Source organism: Gymnoscopelus braueri (genome assembly GCF_963280865.1).
Source record: "Gymnoscopelus braueri genome assembly, chromosome: 6".
NCBI lineage: Eukaryota > Metazoa > Chordata > Actinopteri > Myctophiformes > Myctophidae > Gymnoscopelus > Gymnoscopelus braueri.
Genome location: NC_137607.1, coordinates 42,821,900 through 42,840,815, shown reverse-complemented (window position 1 = coordinate 42,840,815; position 18,916 = coordinate 42,821,900). Strand labels below are relative to the sequence as shown.

The 18,916-nt window shown below is 40.6% G+C and overlaps 1 protein-coding gene across 1 annotated transcript in view; it reads left to right on the top strand.

Moving 5' to 3' along the window:
- LOC308087682 (low-density lipoprotein receptor-related protein 8-like) overlaps nt 1–18,916 on the top strand; it is a 41,325-nt gene that overhangs the window by 671 nt on the left and 21,738 nt on the right. Inside the window, exons 2-5 of the mRNA XM_080431743.1 lie at nt 256–387; nt 6,277–6,684; nt 11,360–11,479; nt 12,445–12,570. Coding sequence (XP_080287869.1) covers nt 256–387; nt 6,277–6,684; nt 11,360–11,479; nt 12,445–12,570 — 786 coding nt within the window. The remainder of the gene's footprint in view (nt 1–255; nt 388–6,276; nt 6,685–11,359; nt 11,480–12,444; nt 12,571–18,916) is intronic.

Below are 18,916 nucleotides of genomic sequence, written 5' to 3'. Positions count from 1 at the left end.
CATGAAAATTAAATGTCTGTCTGTCTTGATCGATCAAGACTATCATAGATGTATTTGATCGACTTCTGACATTTGCAGATACGAAAGTAAAAGTCAGATTCGATAAAATACATCTGATAGTCTTGATCCAAGGTATGTATGTAGTATGTATGTATGTGTGTATGTGTGTCTGTCTGTCTGTCTGTCTGTCTCAGTTAGTTAGTTAGTTAGATAGATTTGGGGCTAATACATTTGTGTTTGTTTATTTTAAACTAGATGTTTTAGGGCACTCTCTGCCAGCTGACCGGCAGTCCCACTTCAGATGTGACAGTGGGCAGTTTGTCCCCGGGCTCAGGGTGTGTGATGGAGAACCTGACTGCCAGGATGCTTCTGATGAGCTCCACTGTTGTGAGTATGATACTGTCAACAATCTATCAATCTTATTGAATTGGCTGGGTGCCAAACACCAGCAGACCTGATTTCTGTAATCTCTGGATGAATTCTGGCCTTGCTGCCAGTCTTGCAGCTTAATTCTTTTTATTAGAATTCCCATCGGCAGTGACACAAACCTTGATGCTTCACATATGCACTTGGTATAGTTAGTAAAGGCTGATCCATGCTCATCAAGGGCTTGACAATATCAATATCATGATATACTAGATAAATATTGTATTTTGGATATCATAATATAGTAAAGGCTTCATTACAGTAAGGTGATGTAATTGTTTGAACTGCATGACTGTTCTAGCTGTTCTATTATTTGCATTTTCCCACTTAGATATTATATAGGCATTACTGGTGATTATTTTCAAAAGTCTTATTGTGTAAATATTTTCTGAGTGTTAACTTCCTGGTAGGATAGAAAACCCTGCAGTACAGGGTGTACAGTGTACAGTGTGTGCCGCTACAGTGCAAGTGATACATTAATGGTACAGGAGCTATATTTAATTTACAGACATGTCTAATTGGTCACACCGACTGGCGTGACCAATTGGCCAAGTGGCTTGACCAAGAGGCGCCTATAGACAGCTGTTGTGGTGCTGTTTCGGAGAACTCTGCTTTTGCCGTTCTCTTTATTGACAGATCTGATGAGTAGTGTAGTGGGCACAACTCCTATCGATCGATGTACAAACGGATGTTTAGCCCATTAAACCCTATATACTTAGTTGACTAGGGACCCCCAGGTCTCTATACTACATCCGACCGCTATGATTTCCCTCTAGCCTAATTGTATTTACATTAGGCTATGTTCACACTGCCAGCCCAAATATATTTTTTGTTCTGTCCAGATTCTGAACAGTAAAAAACATAAGCTGATTTTGAGACATCAGAATGGAACTACATTCCAAGGTTTGAAATTTGAACAATGGTAACAACACTGCAGAGCTCAACACCCTGATGCTAGGCGGGAGAGTGTGGAGGGCCACGATTCAGCATGTGTCTCAGTCTGGACACTTGGGCCTGATTTATATTTAGTCCTACGACGGTATCACTCACTGAAAATAGTTGATTTAAAAACGCATCTATTTCCGCTATCTTTGCAAAATTCACAATTTTGGCAATGTCTGAAATGAATACACACATCTGATCTGATCCCTTGCAAATAACAGTTTGATCAGTCAGTCCTAAAGATTGTATTCGAGAAACAGATAAGATTTGCCAGCAATCAGAACATATCATTTGTACTTTCACAGTACACACACACACACGCACACACGCACACACGCACACACCCACACACGCACACACGCACACACGCACACAAGCACACGGCTGTTGTAGAGATTGACAAAAGGAAAGAATATCCAAAGAATGAGCTCCCAATGTCTAATGTGCTTATTCCTGGCTTTTCGTTCAATGCATCTTCATCAGGCTAGTGGTTGTGGGGATTTAAAGCTGTGATATATTGTTAATTGCATCTTGGTCAGTAAAGGAGTAGTTCACCAAAAAAATGACTTATTTTCTATCAATTGCACACCCCACGAAGCCTTGAATTCATGATTTCTTTTGGTTTTGTCGCATTCCTAAACCAATAATTTGATTACCGGCGGAAAGATGCTAATGTAATCCGGTAGGAGACACAAAGTAGACTCTTTGTGTCTCCTACCGGAAATACACCGGGTCACCAAATTATAGGCTTAGGAATGCGACAAAAAACAAAACAAATCCATGCATTTTTTTGGGGGGTAAACTACTCCTTTAAAAGCTTCGCTACGCTCAAGACAAAACATTGCTCAACCTTAATAATAATATTAATAACATGAATGCCCGTCATAAATTTTAAAATAGAATTCCTTCGCAATGAAATGGAACACAGAATACAATAGACCATTTCACACTTGACAACTTAAATATTGTAAATGGGTCCATGTTGATTTCCTGTTGTGGTGTTTGTGGTGTGAACATCATAGCTGACAGGAAATTAACTTAGACCCAGAATGTTCCATAGCAACGCAGTTCCACTGACATGCTCTATATCAGTGATTCTCAAACTTTTAAACTTCAAGGACCCCCCATAACCCTGAGAGTTTACAAATGCAACCAAATTGACCTGTAAGGGTCCACTTGTTTCCATTTGTACACTCTCAGAGTTACTAGATCTGTAAGGGTCCATTTGAACCCCCCCCCCCCCCCCCCCCAAGGAACTCAGAGGGTAATATTCAAATTTCCTTTTATAATGTGTATTTTTCTCTCTCAACCACTTAAGCCGATTTACAAGCTCACAACGTGTCGTATGCTTGTAGATCGTCAATTTTAAATATCTTCGAAAGTATCTGAAATTGTGAGATTTTTGGAGCAATTTCGAAACATTATGAATATTTTTGAAAGATTTCACCAATATTGATTTGCCCAAAATAGGGATGCCAGGTCGAAAGTGGATAATGTTTTGTGTCTTAATGTTTGTTTTATGTGAGAACTTTGAATTGCCTTGTTGTTGAAATGTGCTCTTCAAATAAACTTTTAAACAGGCTTAATTGTTTACTGTAAATAATGAGTTTAATACTGGCCTCAGAGATTAATTTCTTGGCTCACTCATTCTGCCATGTTAAAGAATGCCTTTGTATAAGTTTCATAATCTTATGTAACGTCATTTAGGATCACAATCCTGAATTCCGGAGTTATTTGTTTTCTACGGCCTGCTGTGCACATACTGTAACAAGCAGCATGTCCCAGTCCTGTCTGTTTTGTGATGTTTTTGGTTTAAATCCTGACTGGGAAAATCTGGTGAATAAGACATACCCTGTGTCCTTGAGCTCAGTGGCCTTGTTGTTAACACATTGACTATTTCAGATTTTTTTCATTGGTTTTTACATTGAACAAAAAAAAGTACTCAGGAGCCGAGATACAGAATTTTTTAGTTTTAAGTTAACAATGAAGTGGATAGGAGTCTAAATCTTCTAAAAATCATATCTCCTTGGTCTTTGGGTCAAAAATTTTTTAAATACCAAAAACGAGTTAACTCGATCTTGGCAATCAAGTGATGGATTCTAAAAACGAGTTAACTCGATCTTGGCAATCAATGTGTTCACCCTGAGGTCGACGTTTCGATCCCTGGCCGAGTCCTACCAAAGACTAGAAATGGGACCCAGTGCCTCCCTGCTTGGCACTCAGCATCCAGGGTTGGATTGAGGGTAAGGCCCCGTGACATTCTAGCGTCATATCCATGTTGATGTACTCGTACATGCTTGTTCCAGCCGTCTCACGCTTCAGAAACAGGAGACGGGCTCTCCTGTTTCTGCAGACATGTAGGCGTACAGTACCTTCATGGGTACAAAGTTCTCAGTCGTCATGACTGATTTCATTCACTTGGATTCCATAGAGTCCGGCATGTCTTTCAGTTGGCTTACTCTTGGCTTTCTCTATAGCAGGGGTTGTCAATGTTTTTCAGGCCAAGGACCCCTTAGCTGTGAGAGAGATGAATCAGGGACCCCCCACTACATATTGTATAAAGTTGTGTTGCAGATTACACTTTTTCATAGACTTGTTTGACAGTACTATCATTGTGTAGCGTTTCATGTTAATGTGTATTTTCAGACGGTTAACCACTTAAACCCTCAATACTTAGAAAACTTGTACTTGGGCTGCTCTTTTTCCCCCTACACCAAACCTCTTTGCCGAAAATAGCCAATCTACCAGCCCACAACGCCTTGCGCTGTGAGGTGTTGTGGGCTTATAGATCGGCTATTTTTGGCTAATGTTCCCCTCAGAAAAAAGGTTCCCATCACACAAACATTTGGTGGCCCCCCTGTAGTAACTCTGAGGACCCCCTAGGGGTCCCGGACCCCCTGTTGAAGACCCCCACTCTAAAGGATTATTTATATTTAGTGGGGCACCGATGTCGTGCAACGAAAATAGGCGATCTATAAGCTTGGCCTGTAGTGTACGCATCATTGATCTTTTGTGTGTGTGTGTGTGTGTGTGTGCGCATTCTTGGGGGGGGGGTGTAACTGTAAAAGCAGTGAGAAGGAACATGGGGGGGAGAGGTCTACTGTAGGAAGAAGAGGAGATGAGTTTAAGTACTGCATGTACCACTGGCTGCTGTTTATCTGCATTACTCCTCAGGCAGACGGTAACAACCAAACTTGGTTTCTTTTCCTGCCTTTATCTATAGTGGATATGGACAGAAAACGGGGAGAGAGAGATGGGGAGAGACATTCAGAAAAGTGTGTCGGAACGGGACTCGAACCTGTGATGTGCTGTTCCCGGAGGCCACAACCAAACCTTTTAACCCATTCAGACCTGAGGCCGATTCTACAAATGTCTTCTAATGTTTCTATATCAGTGGTGCTCAAACATTGTCATGTCAAGGACCCCCAAATTTATATGTATTTGGCCGCGGACCCCCATCTCAAAAGATTTTGTTCCAGGGACCCCCAGAAGCAAATTTGAGTAAAACAATTGCTTTAAAAAAATATATATATATATATGTATATTCAAAGATTTGCACACATTTTCACGACAGATCTACAAGCTCATAGCGCGGCACGAAGTGACATGCTGTTAGTTTAAATATCTGCTATTTTTGGATAGCCAACGCAAATGGTTTTTAATGAAGTTGGTTCTGGTCTTATTTTGTGTGAAGTGTGAATGTTTTTCTTGTGAGTATTTGAGAATCCCAGGCCTAAAGTATTACCACCACTAATAATGATAATAATTATGATGGTAAGAGCAGCAACAACTGTATTTTCACATTTAAGAGAAGATGGAACCCCCCCCCCCCCCTCCCACCCCATTGTTGCGGCCCTCGGCTTAGTGACATCATTTGGCCTTTGGGGAAAACAAATGAAGGAACCCTGCCCTACAATAATAATAAATATTAAAGTAATTATAATAGTAATTGCATTTTTAGTGGTAAAACTATCAATAGTTGAAAAGCATCTTCCATAAACCCCAATGGTCTCGGATATTTAATAAAAGTAAAGGTTAAATAAAGCCTCAATCTGTGATTTCTTCAACTGGTTGGCCATATGTAGAACAGGTTTTAGAACCATAAGACGAAAACATCATGATTTTACATATTGTGCTAATTGTTTAGGAAATGGATCGCTAGTATGGGGGCGTCTTTCACGCTGTTTCATAGACAACAGCACAGTTGTGGTTGGCTGCCACTCTGCCTTGCCACAGCAGCTAAGTTGAACTTTTCTCACCCTTGCCTCTGCTGTTTTGCTGGCTCCACCTCCTGCCACAGCAGGAAAGACATCATAGACCACTGGTTCTCAATATGGGTTCCGAGGACCGCCAGTGGTCCTTGAGGGAGTTCCAGGGGGACCCCAGATAAATGATTGATAGTTAGGAACCAAATGGACCATTATGGGTCCGTAACTAAGTGTAGAAATGGACCCATTTGTACATTCTCAGAGTGTGATAGATAGATAGATAATTTTATTTCTGTGTCCTGCACACCAAGTGCCCAACCCTCATGGGTTTATAAGACACCATTTTACGTTTACAACATGTTTTACAATATATTCAGGTAATACATTCAATTACATCTCAGAATTATACAGAGTGTTCTGTCTTCTCTCCCAAGCTTGACAAATAAAATCTGCCACAACAAAAGCTCCTTTAACAAAACATATCAAGTTTTTCATAATATGGAAAATGTGTTTGGCACAAATGGTCGAGGCCTTCATGGGAATTTGCGTCATGATCCAAGGAATCCAGGGAAAGCCACCATGAGGCCAATTTGAAAGCTTTCTCAGAATGTGGAAGCTGGTGTGAATTCAGCATAAATGCACATTGGAGGCAGAACTTAATATAAGAAGGCGTTGACAGCAGCTGTGTTTTCCTCCCCAGCTCGTCTGCGATGTAAGAAGGATGAGTTTCCCTGTCACAACCGCCGCTGCGTCTCGCCCCGCCTCCTCTGCGACGGAGTGGACCACTGCGGCGACGGCAGCGATGAGGCCTCCTGTCACAACTGCACCTCCTCCTCCTCCTCTTCGTTCTTCGTCTCCTGCGGACCCGACGGCGCCCCCTGCCTGCCCGGAGCCAAGCTGTGCGACGGGAGGCCGGACTGCCCCGACGGGCGAGACGAGGGCGGAGACTTGTGGTGTGCGGCGCACTCGACCGCGCCCCCACCCCAGACTCCGCCCCCCTCATGTTTGGCCTCCGAGTTCCGGTGTGGCGACGGCCAGTGTATCCCCAACTCCTGGAGATGTGACCACTCCTCTGACTGCTCTGATGGCAGCGATGAAGACGACTGTGGTGAGTTATCCAATATGGAAGAAAACAAACAAACAAATGTATGGCTTACTACGATGGCTCCACCTATTGAGACCTGTTTTCTGAAAAACTTATGTTGCTATATCAGTGGTGCTCAAACTTTTTCATGTCAAGGACCCCCAAAATGGTACGTATTTGGCCACGGACCCCCATCTCAAAATATTTTGTTCCAGGGACCCCCAGAAGCAACGATTTAAGATTTTTTTTGTATATATATTTTTTTTCTTCTTTTTTTTCAAATAATTGCAAAAAACAGCAGATCTACAAGCTCATAGCGCGGCACGAAGTGACGCGCTATGAGCTTGTAGATCTGCTATTTAAAAAATATATGTTATTATTATTATTATTATTTTAGCCTTTCGCTACTCACAACATGAAAGGAAAGGGTTACACAAGTCCTGTGTCTTCTGCAATTCTACTGCAGCAGGGCCTGCTGTTATGTTTAGTTTTTTTGTGGTGCTATGCTATCAGCAATCATGGCGCCGCATAGACTCTGTGGGTTATAATGCTGCGTTCACTTTACACCAGCAGCGACAAAGCCACAGGCTGCAAGCCATATTTTTGGAAATCTCTACGGGAAAAATTAATGAAATTTCTATCTGTGGCACCACAAAATCACGCTAACACTTTTCGGTTTTCAGTCAAATGTAACTATTAGCTTCCCATATCCACCACACCCACAATTATTTTGTCTCACATCAAAAACAAAATGTCTTTAGAAGAAATAATTGATTGTTGTTTGATCTGTGAGGCAGCAGAGGGCAGTAGAGGGCTGCTGACAATGTATGTGCATTGTGCAGTGGCTTCACAAGTACATTTTCTCATGACCATTAACCATCTGCTGGGAGAGGCTTTTATCCAAAGTGGTGTCCAGTACCTTGAGAGCATGCAATTTTAATACGAGTCGGAGTGGCCCTGGAACACATGGCGCTGGAGGTGTTTGTGTCATTAAGCCATTTAGACCTGTTACACCTATACGTTGTTATACCTTTTCAAGCAGGGAACGCCTCTGTGACATTTCAGTTGTTGCTATATATCGCTGTCATCTCCATATTCTAACTTTTTTTTTTGTTTGTAAATTAACACCCTACTTGATCATACTACAGCAAAAAAGCATCAAAAGTAGCAGATCCATAAGCTCGCGACGCGTTTTGAGCTTGTAGATCTGCTACTTTTGAATTTAAAGTAACAGTTTTGGAGGTTATCCCCCCAACAGAGACGATGTATAGCAACATAGGTTTTTCAGAAAATGTAAGAATGTACGATTTTAGAAGGCGTTTTTTAGAATCGGCTACAAAGGAATTGGAACCCTTAACCACTTGAACCCTAGCGTCCCTATTCGGCGGTGAACGTGGGGTACCCCGCTCAGCAGCAAAGAATATAGGGGTTAACTCTGGCTGAGATATTCTTAGATATTCTGTATGATATCATGTAGATTCTACATTGGCCGCTAGATAGATCATAAAGTCACCGCCATATTGGTCTGGTCAACTTGCCATAACTCCAGTACAAAACATGCCTGAGTCATGTGCAGTGCCTGGAGATGTAACTTTTACTGCTATCTACATAAGATATTTTGGTAATAAAACCCACATTTTTAACTCTCTCATTGCCGATGAAATAAAAAAATATGTTCATACTGTGCCAGCAATTTTTTTAAAGTAAAACAAAATAATAAGTTAAACAAGAAGTGAATGGAGCAGCAAATCTTTGGATCACGATATCTTGGGTTCTGAAAATTATTTTCCAAAAAATAAATATATATATATATATATATATATATATATATATATATATATATATTATTTTTTTTAAACTCGGGATAACTCGTTCTTGGCACTGAGGGCATTCAGAAAAAACTCGGGATAACTCGTTTTTGGCACTGAGAGAGTTAATATAACCTAATAAAAAGAATTTATAGTATTTTATTAACAAAAAAAAAGGAAAAGCATCCGTGTCATTTTTGATTTTAGCGTTTGCTATTTAAAAATGGCAGATCTACAAGCTCACAGCGCGTCACTTCGTTCCGTGCTGCGAGCTTGTACATCTGCTATTTTTGAACATCTTTGAAAGATCTAGAACTACTGATTTTAGAAGGCATTTGCAGAATCGGCCTCAGGCCTTAATGGGAATTATCAGGATTTGAATTGTGATTAGATCTGATTCCATAGACATACACGTATTAGGACGCACAGCTTGCCTCTGCAAATGTGGTGGGCGGCGCGTTGGCAAAATCGCTCCAATGAACAGCAGCGGCCAACGATGTATCTACTTGTATACAACTGCTGTAAGGTGTTGTTGCCATGTTACCTTTGAGCTACGCAGGAAATGGAACCCCTAACCAGTGGTGGAAAGTAACTAAGTACATTTACTCAAGTACTGTACTTAAGTGCAATTTTGAGGTATTTGCACTTTACTTGAGTATTTCCAATTTCCAATACTTTTACTTCTACTCCACTACATCTCAGAGGCAAACATTGTACTTTTACTCCACTACAATTACTTGAAAACTTTAGTTACTAGTTACTTTTCAGATATAAATTATGATATTATAAAACATACATTAACCACTTTAAGCCTATTTTATATCTAGGCTATTTGAAAATAGCCGATCTACAAGCTCACAACGCGTCGCGATGCGACGTGTTGTGAGCTTGTAGATCGGCTATTTTCAAATATTTTAGTACTTTTACTTTTGGTACTTGAAGTACATTTTGATGCCAATACTTTTGTACTTTTACTCAAGTAAAAACTCACGTCTTGTCCTGCACAATCACACTCGCATTGTAGTTGCTGTCGAATGGCAGTCTTATCGTGCTCTTGTTTCATGTTTGATAATCATTCACATGAGGTGTGCAAACACTAAAGAATACATTCAGCAGTGCCCATTGTAGTCAAGGGAAAGTGCGGGGCATTAGGTAACTGGATACCGCGTCGAACATTCTGTTCTCTGCTGTGCTGTAATCACTAGTTTTACTAATGTCTGGATTAATGTAGAATTAATTGACCAGATATGCTGTCTCATATGTTTTAATGGTGTCTGCATTAAACCACGTAACCACACCTGAACCCTAGCATTTTGGGCAGTATGGGCTCACAAAGTAACCACTGATACCCCAAACTACATAGTGCTGCTTTAATGAAGAATTAATACAAAAGGGTCCACTATTCTACGCTGGAGAATTTAGTTTTTTGGTCATATCTGCCATAGTCAATTGTCAGTTTACAAGCTTAAAGGCAAACACAAATGGAACTTTTATTCATATGTTCCAGTGTTCAATGCCAAATTAAAACAATTACATCATTAATCTAATTTATTTCATGTCAACTAAAATGTCATGATCGTGACAGTCCAATGCACATTGCAATGTGCTTTGACTTATTAATTATTAAAGACAGTGACACATTACGTCAGTTGTATTTGAACAAGGTTTAACTAGTGTTACACCTTGACGCCCTATTTAAGAAACGGGTGTGGAAAGGTGATGAAAGCAGCACCAAAGAAATGCCAAAGACGCTTCATAACAAAAGATGACGCATTAGCCGACAGTGGATTTAAATTCCATAGAATTTGTCTTTCTCTTGGCCAACTCTTGGCTTTCACTAAATGTTTATTTGTACTTGGATTTACAAGCTCACTTACAGATTTACACAGTGGTGGAAGAAGTACTCACATTTTGTGCTTAAGTAAAAGTACCAATACCACAATGTAGAAATACTCTGTTACAAATAAAATTCCGGTATTAAAAATTTACTTGAGTAAAAGTACAAAAGTATTGGCATCTAAATATAGTTAAAGTACCAAAAGTAAAAGTACTCGTAATGCAAAATGTCCCATTTTAGTCTAGATGGAAAGTGGGGTCCACACGCATAGGGTGAATGTTTTCCACGTCCTTGAAGTGTGTATTTTAAGATTCTGCCAGGTAGCAGGCTGAAATAATGTCCCATGGGGTTACTTTTTAACCCTTTATTACACATAATTCTGAACACACAAATGGAAGAAAAAGAAAAAACACAACTTTTGAAGGACACAACCAGAGACAAAATAAAAAAAATCCCATACAATTTGGACCCAAGGAATTAATGAAAGTGATATTATTAAGATTCAAGCACATCTTGACTCTATTAGGCTACAGGACAAAAACAGCACCAAAAAAACAGAGCCGAACTGATCACATATAAATACTTTCTCTTACTAACTGCATTTTCTTAATCCTTGAAGTGTGCTTTTTTTAAGATTCTGCGATGTACCAAACTGAGATAAGGTCCCACTGGTTCATTTTTAAGCCTATATGAACACTTATCCTACCCAAACCCAAAAGGGAAACATAGTCAATATTTGGAAGTATACAACATACAACACAATTTCCATACAATTTGGACTCAAAGAATTCATTCAAATTGGTTTTAAGATTCAAGCATATCTTGACTATATTTTAGGGCAAACATTTGTAAAAACTGAGCCAAGAATGTTCAGATTACATCTATATAACAGCGCGGCGTAAAAAAAATCAAGTGTTTTATAATAAAGCAATGCTAGATTGTAGAATGCATCAACCGTTTGGCTTTCTTTTCCTGGTACAGTAGGAATGCTTTTACTTTTATTGCTTTAACTAATATGACCATAGCAATCGTATCCTGTGAAATGTTTTGTCAGATCAGAACGAGTGTCTGGTGAACAATGGAGGCTGCTCCCATGTCTGCGTGGACCAGAAGCTGGGCTTTCTGTGTACCTGCCCCGGTGACATGCGCCTGATTGGGGACAGCCAGTGTGAAGGTGAGTGGCAGGCCATGCCTGGTCAGCTGTTACACACTTCAAACCTACTAGGTAATTGTCAAAGGTGTTGGAAATACAGTTTTTACATGGCCTACAAAGTGAGCTCTTGGGACGCAGAACACATGTCCTTGACTGCATGTTGTCACAATAGAACGATAGGATTGAACTAGCCCCGTCAGTGACCTACCGCTTCGCCATGGCTCTGAGACTCGGTGACATAGCATAGCATTGCCTTACAGAATAATTCTGTATGGAAATGCTATGGATTCAGGTTCAGGTATAGATTCACGAGGATCATGTTCAAATAATTTAAATACCTGTGTCCAGCGTCGGGGACCAGGGTTGACCCCATTTGGCAGGCTTTTGATTGATTGATTGAATGCTTTATTATCAGGATTGTTAAAGGAGTAGTTCCATAGATATAGAAACCTAGATAGCTCATTGGCCTCTGCAGTTCGTTGGAGTGACCTGTATCGCGGCCGGCATTTTAGAGAAGGCAAGCTGCCACTCAAAGTGACTGCTGGCCAATTGAGTACTCCACTGGTCATCAAATTATTGTCTTAGGAATGCGACAAAAACTAAATAAATCGCCATGAATTCAAGGCTTCATGGGGTGTAATTGATAGAAAATATGTAATTTCTTTGGGTGAACTACTCCTTTTAACAGTACAGGCAGTACAGTCAAAGGTTAAGCTAAAAGGATGGCACTAAATGCCCCTGGGGGGCTTGTTTCCATTGTGGTCCATTGTAGTCGTCTTTAAGTGAGCCAACCACTCTGTCGGTCAAACGAACTACACACCAGAAAACCGGCACTGCCCACGAACCACAAGACAACATGGGAAATTGATGCGTCTGATGCCTCAGCATGCGTTGGCTACTACAGCGCTTCTAATGCAGATGTGTGACCATATTCTAATGCAAATCAGTAAAAAACAAACAGCATTAACACTTTTTCCCTCCCCCAGAAAATGACCTTTGCCTTGACACTGACGTGTGCAGTCAGCTTTGTGTTGAAGTCAACGGCAGTCTCACCTGCGATTGCCACGAGGGCTACCAGCTGATCCCTAACACTGGGGAATGCAAGGTCAAAGGTGAGGAACTGAAGCACTTGACCTGTTACACCTACAAGTTAAATGGACTGCATTTATAATGGTAAATGGACTGCATTTATATAGTGCTTTTCTTCAAAGCTCTTTACAATGTATTTCACATTCACCCATTCACACACACATTCACTCACCAATGGCAGAGGAAAGCATGCAAGGCACCAACCTGCCTTTTCCCCCTCTTTTAATAATATTAAAAGATTAAAAGATATATAAAATAATTAATAGATTTAGAAGGTGTTTTTAAAATTGGCCTTAGGTCTAAATGGGTTAAGGGGTCTTTCTCACACAACACATTAATGCCCATCTGTCTGTCCATCTGTTTGTCTGACTGTCTGTCTATTATGCTGATCGATTAGATTACCTGTGTGACGGATCGATTGGCAGCACATGATAATCACAACCCTAATTGTTGTGACAGTGTTCATGTATTAAATGTTGATAGGCTGTTGATATGTGAATATATCCATCCATACACTCCTTGTATATTGTACTCATTCATATATTAATTGCCGATATATTCATTCATATATTCACTGTTGATAGACTGTACATTTGCATTTATTGATAGATTGTACATATGGTTGAGAGACCGAGTGCAGATGTCTAGTGCCAGAATCTTGGCTCAATGAGAGTTAATTTTACTCTTACTGCTGTTGCTGCTTATGACACCTGCATTTCCCTCCGGGGATCAATACAGGTTTATCTTATCGTATCTCGCCCTTCTTGGGAACTGGCACAGCGGTGGCTACTATAAAACAGAATGGGACTCGCTTAATTGCAGTGTTGTGTTGAATCTCACAGTGTATACAGGAGCTGGTTGATAAGCTGTAGCTGACATCTCCCAGGTCCGGGTGAGACGCCGTCAGGACCAGCTGCCTTCCTGATGTTGTGTTAACTGGATAGCTTGTACATCTGCTTGTTTCACAGAAAGTGCAGAGGGAGTGGAAGGGTTAGGGCAGTGGTTTAGTGTTATGGATGCGCGGCTATAGGGCATAGCAGTGGCGGCCATTTTCTGGTTCCACTTCAAAATACTCAATGCATTTTTCCCATTGACATTTCCAAAAATATTTATATCAATTCATTTAAGCCTAGAATCAAGCCATCCAGGGTCCTGGTGAATCATGTACACGTACACCCTTTTTGACCAGTGGCACGCACGACGCACCCACCCGCGAGGTTGCGTGCCCGCTAAGCAGTGTAACTGAATGCCTTCCTGGGTGATTTGCATACATTTTATCGCTGTAGTAGCCTAGCATGCAGTTTTGTTGTTGGTATTTAAGGAAAACAATAGACGGCAGTTAATGGAACTTCACACCCCACCAGATTGTGCAACCCAACACCCGTCTCTCCAGCCAGGGTAATGGAGTTCATTACTGACTTACTGAACAGGTAGCTAGGATGAGAAACAATAATTAATTGGATAACATATCCAATGTGAGAGTGTGTGTGTTCAGTAGTGCTGCTTTTAGAAGTGGGGGAGCGTACATGCATGCGCATTCACGTGCACGCGCATTTTCGTGCACGTGCGCAACACGCATGGACACGCACACACTATAAAAACATGCAGATGTAATGCAGAAACATTGTGACAGCGCACCTTGACCAATATGAAAACATTACATTGCATAATTATGAATAGCATTAAAAATGTGAATAACATCAATAAATATGAATGACAAAACGTGTACATGTGAGCCTATATGCATGGCAATAAGTGCATGGCAAAGGGTGTATTTTTGACTAGCAAAAACCATTGTGTTTTGATTTGAATAGTTTGTAGTAGTTACTACTACAACTTATATAATTTATCTGACGCTTGCTCCAGTCTAATTGCCCACTCTACAATCATCAGCAGTACTGTAGATGAACGTCGGATAGTTTTTCTAGTGATTGACAAGGTTACAATATAGCAGGATATTATTGCATGTCTTCCATACACAGCCATGCATAACCGCATACAACGCTGCCTGGCCAGGAGTAGGTGCGTTGCTTTCCGGCCTGCCTACGACCGACATACCTCCTCCACGGAGGCACAAGGGGGCTATTGCCTCCTCCCATGCCCACCAGGGGAAGCTCCGTTCCGGGTAGTGGAGCTGGGCGGCCCCTGGTCCATGCCCGGGCGTAGGAGGGAACCACTTTGCGCATGTCAAAAGTTATATTCCGAATGAATGCTTTGGGTCATGTAAACGAGGAATACTTTTATTCAGGTTCCATGTAAACAGGTGAGTGGAACAGATTATGAATCTCTATTCGGAATGAGTTCATTCTGAATGAATACATTATGTCCATGTAACCGCAGCCATTGTAGATCAGCGCAAGCGAGTCCCTCACACAATGAAACGTTCATAAAGTAAATAGCCGACTCTCGCGTGTAATGAAGAGAATAAGAAGTTTGTTTACAGTTTCACCTCACGACCAAAGGCTAATAAAACTTGGAATGGATATTATATTGTTACGCCCCCGTCTAGGGGAAAAAGAGATGCAACATAAAGTGGGGGTGAAACCCGTTTTTATTTAGAACTTAATATATATTTACATAGACTTTAACACGTGTGTGCGGGCAGGGGTGATGGCCTCCATAAGATAAATCTGAGGGCGGAACACACACGCATTGCATGATGAACTATATGTAAACACGTCAGAGGCTTGACATGTTATGCCATATGCAAATAACTCGATCTGTGTTAGAAGGATGCATTCCAGATAAATGCATTCATCCCTACGTATGTGCAGAAACCGGTTTATTCGTTTCACGGTACAGTAAAGTGGAAAATTGCATGCGCATGCATGCATGCAACATGCAACGGCCACGTGCCATGTGAATGGCAACAACGTGCCGTACAGCACGTTACATTACATTTCTTGTACCAGGTAAAATGCTGCCTAGGGCACCAAATTCCTCAGGGCCAGCACTGAGTACAGCTGTAAAAACAAAAAAACATAGTGGACCCTATTGTAAAGTAGTCGGTCGGGTTTATCAAATGAATGCAGTTTTAACATAATTCAGCTATATATTAGTTAATATAGCGTCACAATCATTTTAACCACTTTAACCATATATTTTACACCTTGGCTATTAAAAAAATAGCAGATCTACAAGCTCATAGCGTGTAACTTCGTGCCTGGCACAAAATGTTTTGAGATGGGGGGTCCGCAGCCAAATACAATTCATTTTGGGGGTCCTTGACACAAAAAAGTTAGAGAACCACTGGTTTAAGTCAAGGAGCATGGTTTCATATATCGTAAATATGAACTTTGGCCTGGTCTGTAAACTGACCTCACCGTGAGGTCAGTTAACAGACCAGCGGAATCAACACAACACACTTCAAAATGAAACATGAAAAACACAAGATTTCAAAAATAAGGCCTAATATCTTGTAGGCCTAATATATGTATATGATTAGTGAACACTAGTTTTATCTTTTAGTCTATTTACAGGAAGTAGGTGTGTGTCACTCGCGTAACTGACGTTGCACCACGAATATATGCATGCATTCTACAGTAACAAAGTACTTGTGGCGGCCATAGCTGAGTGGTTAGTGAGCCCGCCTAGGGAACCAGAGGCCCTGGTTGCCCCAGGTTCGATTCCAGGCTATCCCAGCATATGTGCCGATGATATGAAATTTGTCCCTGAGCAAGACTCTTAAAGGAGAATTCCGGACAAATTAAGTGTTATCTTTCATGTCTCGTTACTCACCTAGCGACGTAAAAAGTGGCGTTCTTTTTTTCCATATATTCCCCTGTCGTCATTTTTTAAACACCCTCCGTTGTTATAATGGGAGCGCGAGGGTTAGTGAAGTTCGTCTATTATAACCGATGCAATGTTATTTTTTTCTCTACTACGATTCATTGTAGAGTCTCATGATAGTCAAACATGCGCTGAAAATTCCTGCGAGCCTGCCGTTAATGGCGAACGATTTAACACTGGATGCTTGTTTCTTTCCAGAACCTGGCAACTCGTGTTGCCAGATTCTGGAAACAAGCAACCAGTGTTAAATCGTTCGCCATTAACGGCAGGCTCGCAGGAATTTTCAGCGCATGTTTGACTATCATGAGACAATACAATGAATCGTAGTAGAGAAAAAAATAACATTGCATCGGTTATAATAGACGAACTTCACTAACCCTCGCGCTCCCATTATAACAACGGAGGGTGTTTAAAAAATGACGACAGGGGAATATATGGAAAAAAAGAACGCCACTTTTTACGTCGCTAGGTGAGTAACGAGACATGAAAGATAACACTTAATTTGTCCGGAATTCTCCTTTAACCCCAATTGCTCACAGGTTCTCATTGGAAACAAGACCGCAAGGACTTTCATGAACGACCTGTTAAAAGGAATTATCCTTATCCTTGTACTCCGTTACTTCCCATCTCTGACTATGAGCAGTGGTGGAAAAAGTACTACATTTTTTTACTTAAGTGAAAGTACCAATACTGCAATGTAGAAATACTCTGTTACAAGTAAAAGTCAGGAATTCAAAATTTACTTGAGTAAAAATGTACAACAGTATTGGTATAAAAATGCACTTAAAGTACCAAAAGTAAAAAGTACTTATGATGCAGAATGTCCCGCTTCACACATTTTCAAATGTATAAAAATCTTTAGAAAATAGGCGATCTACAAGCTCACACGAGACCGTCAGTAGGATAGATTATATAGCCCGAAGGGACAGTCGTGGGTTTTATTGGTTGTTGTTGGTTGTCAGGGCAATATCACAACCAATCGATGGACGGGCTCTGCCTGGGCCTTGTCTTTTTTTAAAGACACGCCCCCTTTCCAAGGGGTATAAATATGAACGTGAGTGCACGCCCCTTACTCCTCCCATTTAATGCCTTATAATGCCCTAACTCCTCCCTTTTTTTGCAGACTGTTTATAGGAGTGTGTTACACACACTCAAAAAGGTCTACCGCTGAAAAGTGAGTTTCAGAATAGTTTTTGCCGTAATCAGCGTTGCTTTTAGTTTTTCTATTATCCTACCTCTCAGATTCTACAAAAAAAGGCATTCCTTGAAAATGTTACAAAACAAAAACAAATTTCTAACTAAACTTCTAACTAAAACTACTTATGCACTCGGAAACCTAACTAAAATGTATCTAACATCAAACAAAACATTTATACAGTATTTCATAATGCTGGTTGGACGCACGTATGCACGTGATGTCATTAAAATAGCGTATACCCAGTTCAACTGGTTCAGCTGGTATGTGTGTTAAGCTTGGGCGGTATCTATTTTTACTGACATTTCAACAGGGTATTTAATTATGTGATGGCATTTGCGTTGAAAAAACAAATGTAAAAGCTGAGCTGCTGGTGATGATGGACGTCACGTTGTAGTATGTATACTATAAGCTATGACATTGTGTAGGCCTCAATGCTGTGTGTCTAAGGTTTGGCAGGTTTTGTCTAGGTTTAAACTTAATCTTACATAACCTAAAGAAGATATAGAAACGATAGAAACGTTTTAAATCAATGTTAAAAACCCTAATCGTCTCGGAAATTTCATAAAAGCAAAGGTTAAATGTAATGTGAATGTAGGTGAAGGTGAATCAGCCATAACTCGCTGTGCTAGCTTTACCAGCATCAGCATCAGGAGGAATGTAGACTTCCCAGGGCAGGTAGAATGACTTGCCCTGAATTAGTAGTTGAAAGACAGGTGGGGATATGCAAGATAATATAAGCATGATAAATAACCTGTTTGGTGAATGCATGTAGAAAATCAAGAATCAGATTTAGTCACTTTAAAAAAAAAAATGGATTTGTTTTTTTCTGACCACGAATGTAGCATATTGTTTAGACAGATTCTAGGGCCATTATTTACCTGGTATCATAGTTTCATTCAGGCAATTGTTCTCACTGCATCTCTACTTATTTGACTATTTACCCTGTCATTTGTTAACTAGAGTTCATGCTTTGCTTAATCTGACCTCACACTTGTGAATTGTATGCATAAAACAAGTACCGCCCAGTATATAAATCCAGGTTATCTGAAACATACACTACCTAAAAGAATCAACTCTCCATTTAGAAACAACTTTCAGTGTTAGCACACCATTTTGTTTGATTTGTCTTGACAAGGGAATGTACAGTTTGTTGGTCTTACCGTGAGGCAGGCAGCACTCTAGTGTAAGCAACTAGGAGCAGCAGAGAGTTAAAAAGCTATCCGGTGTATGTCATGTACTTTAGTGAGTAGGACCAATGCGTTTTTCTTTTTTAATTGCATTTTTATCCCACAATCTTGTAACCCATTTTTTTCACCCAGTGCCAATTGCCTAAGCATGTAATCCTGGGCGCTACTCTCCCTCTGCCAGCCTCGGGAGAGCCC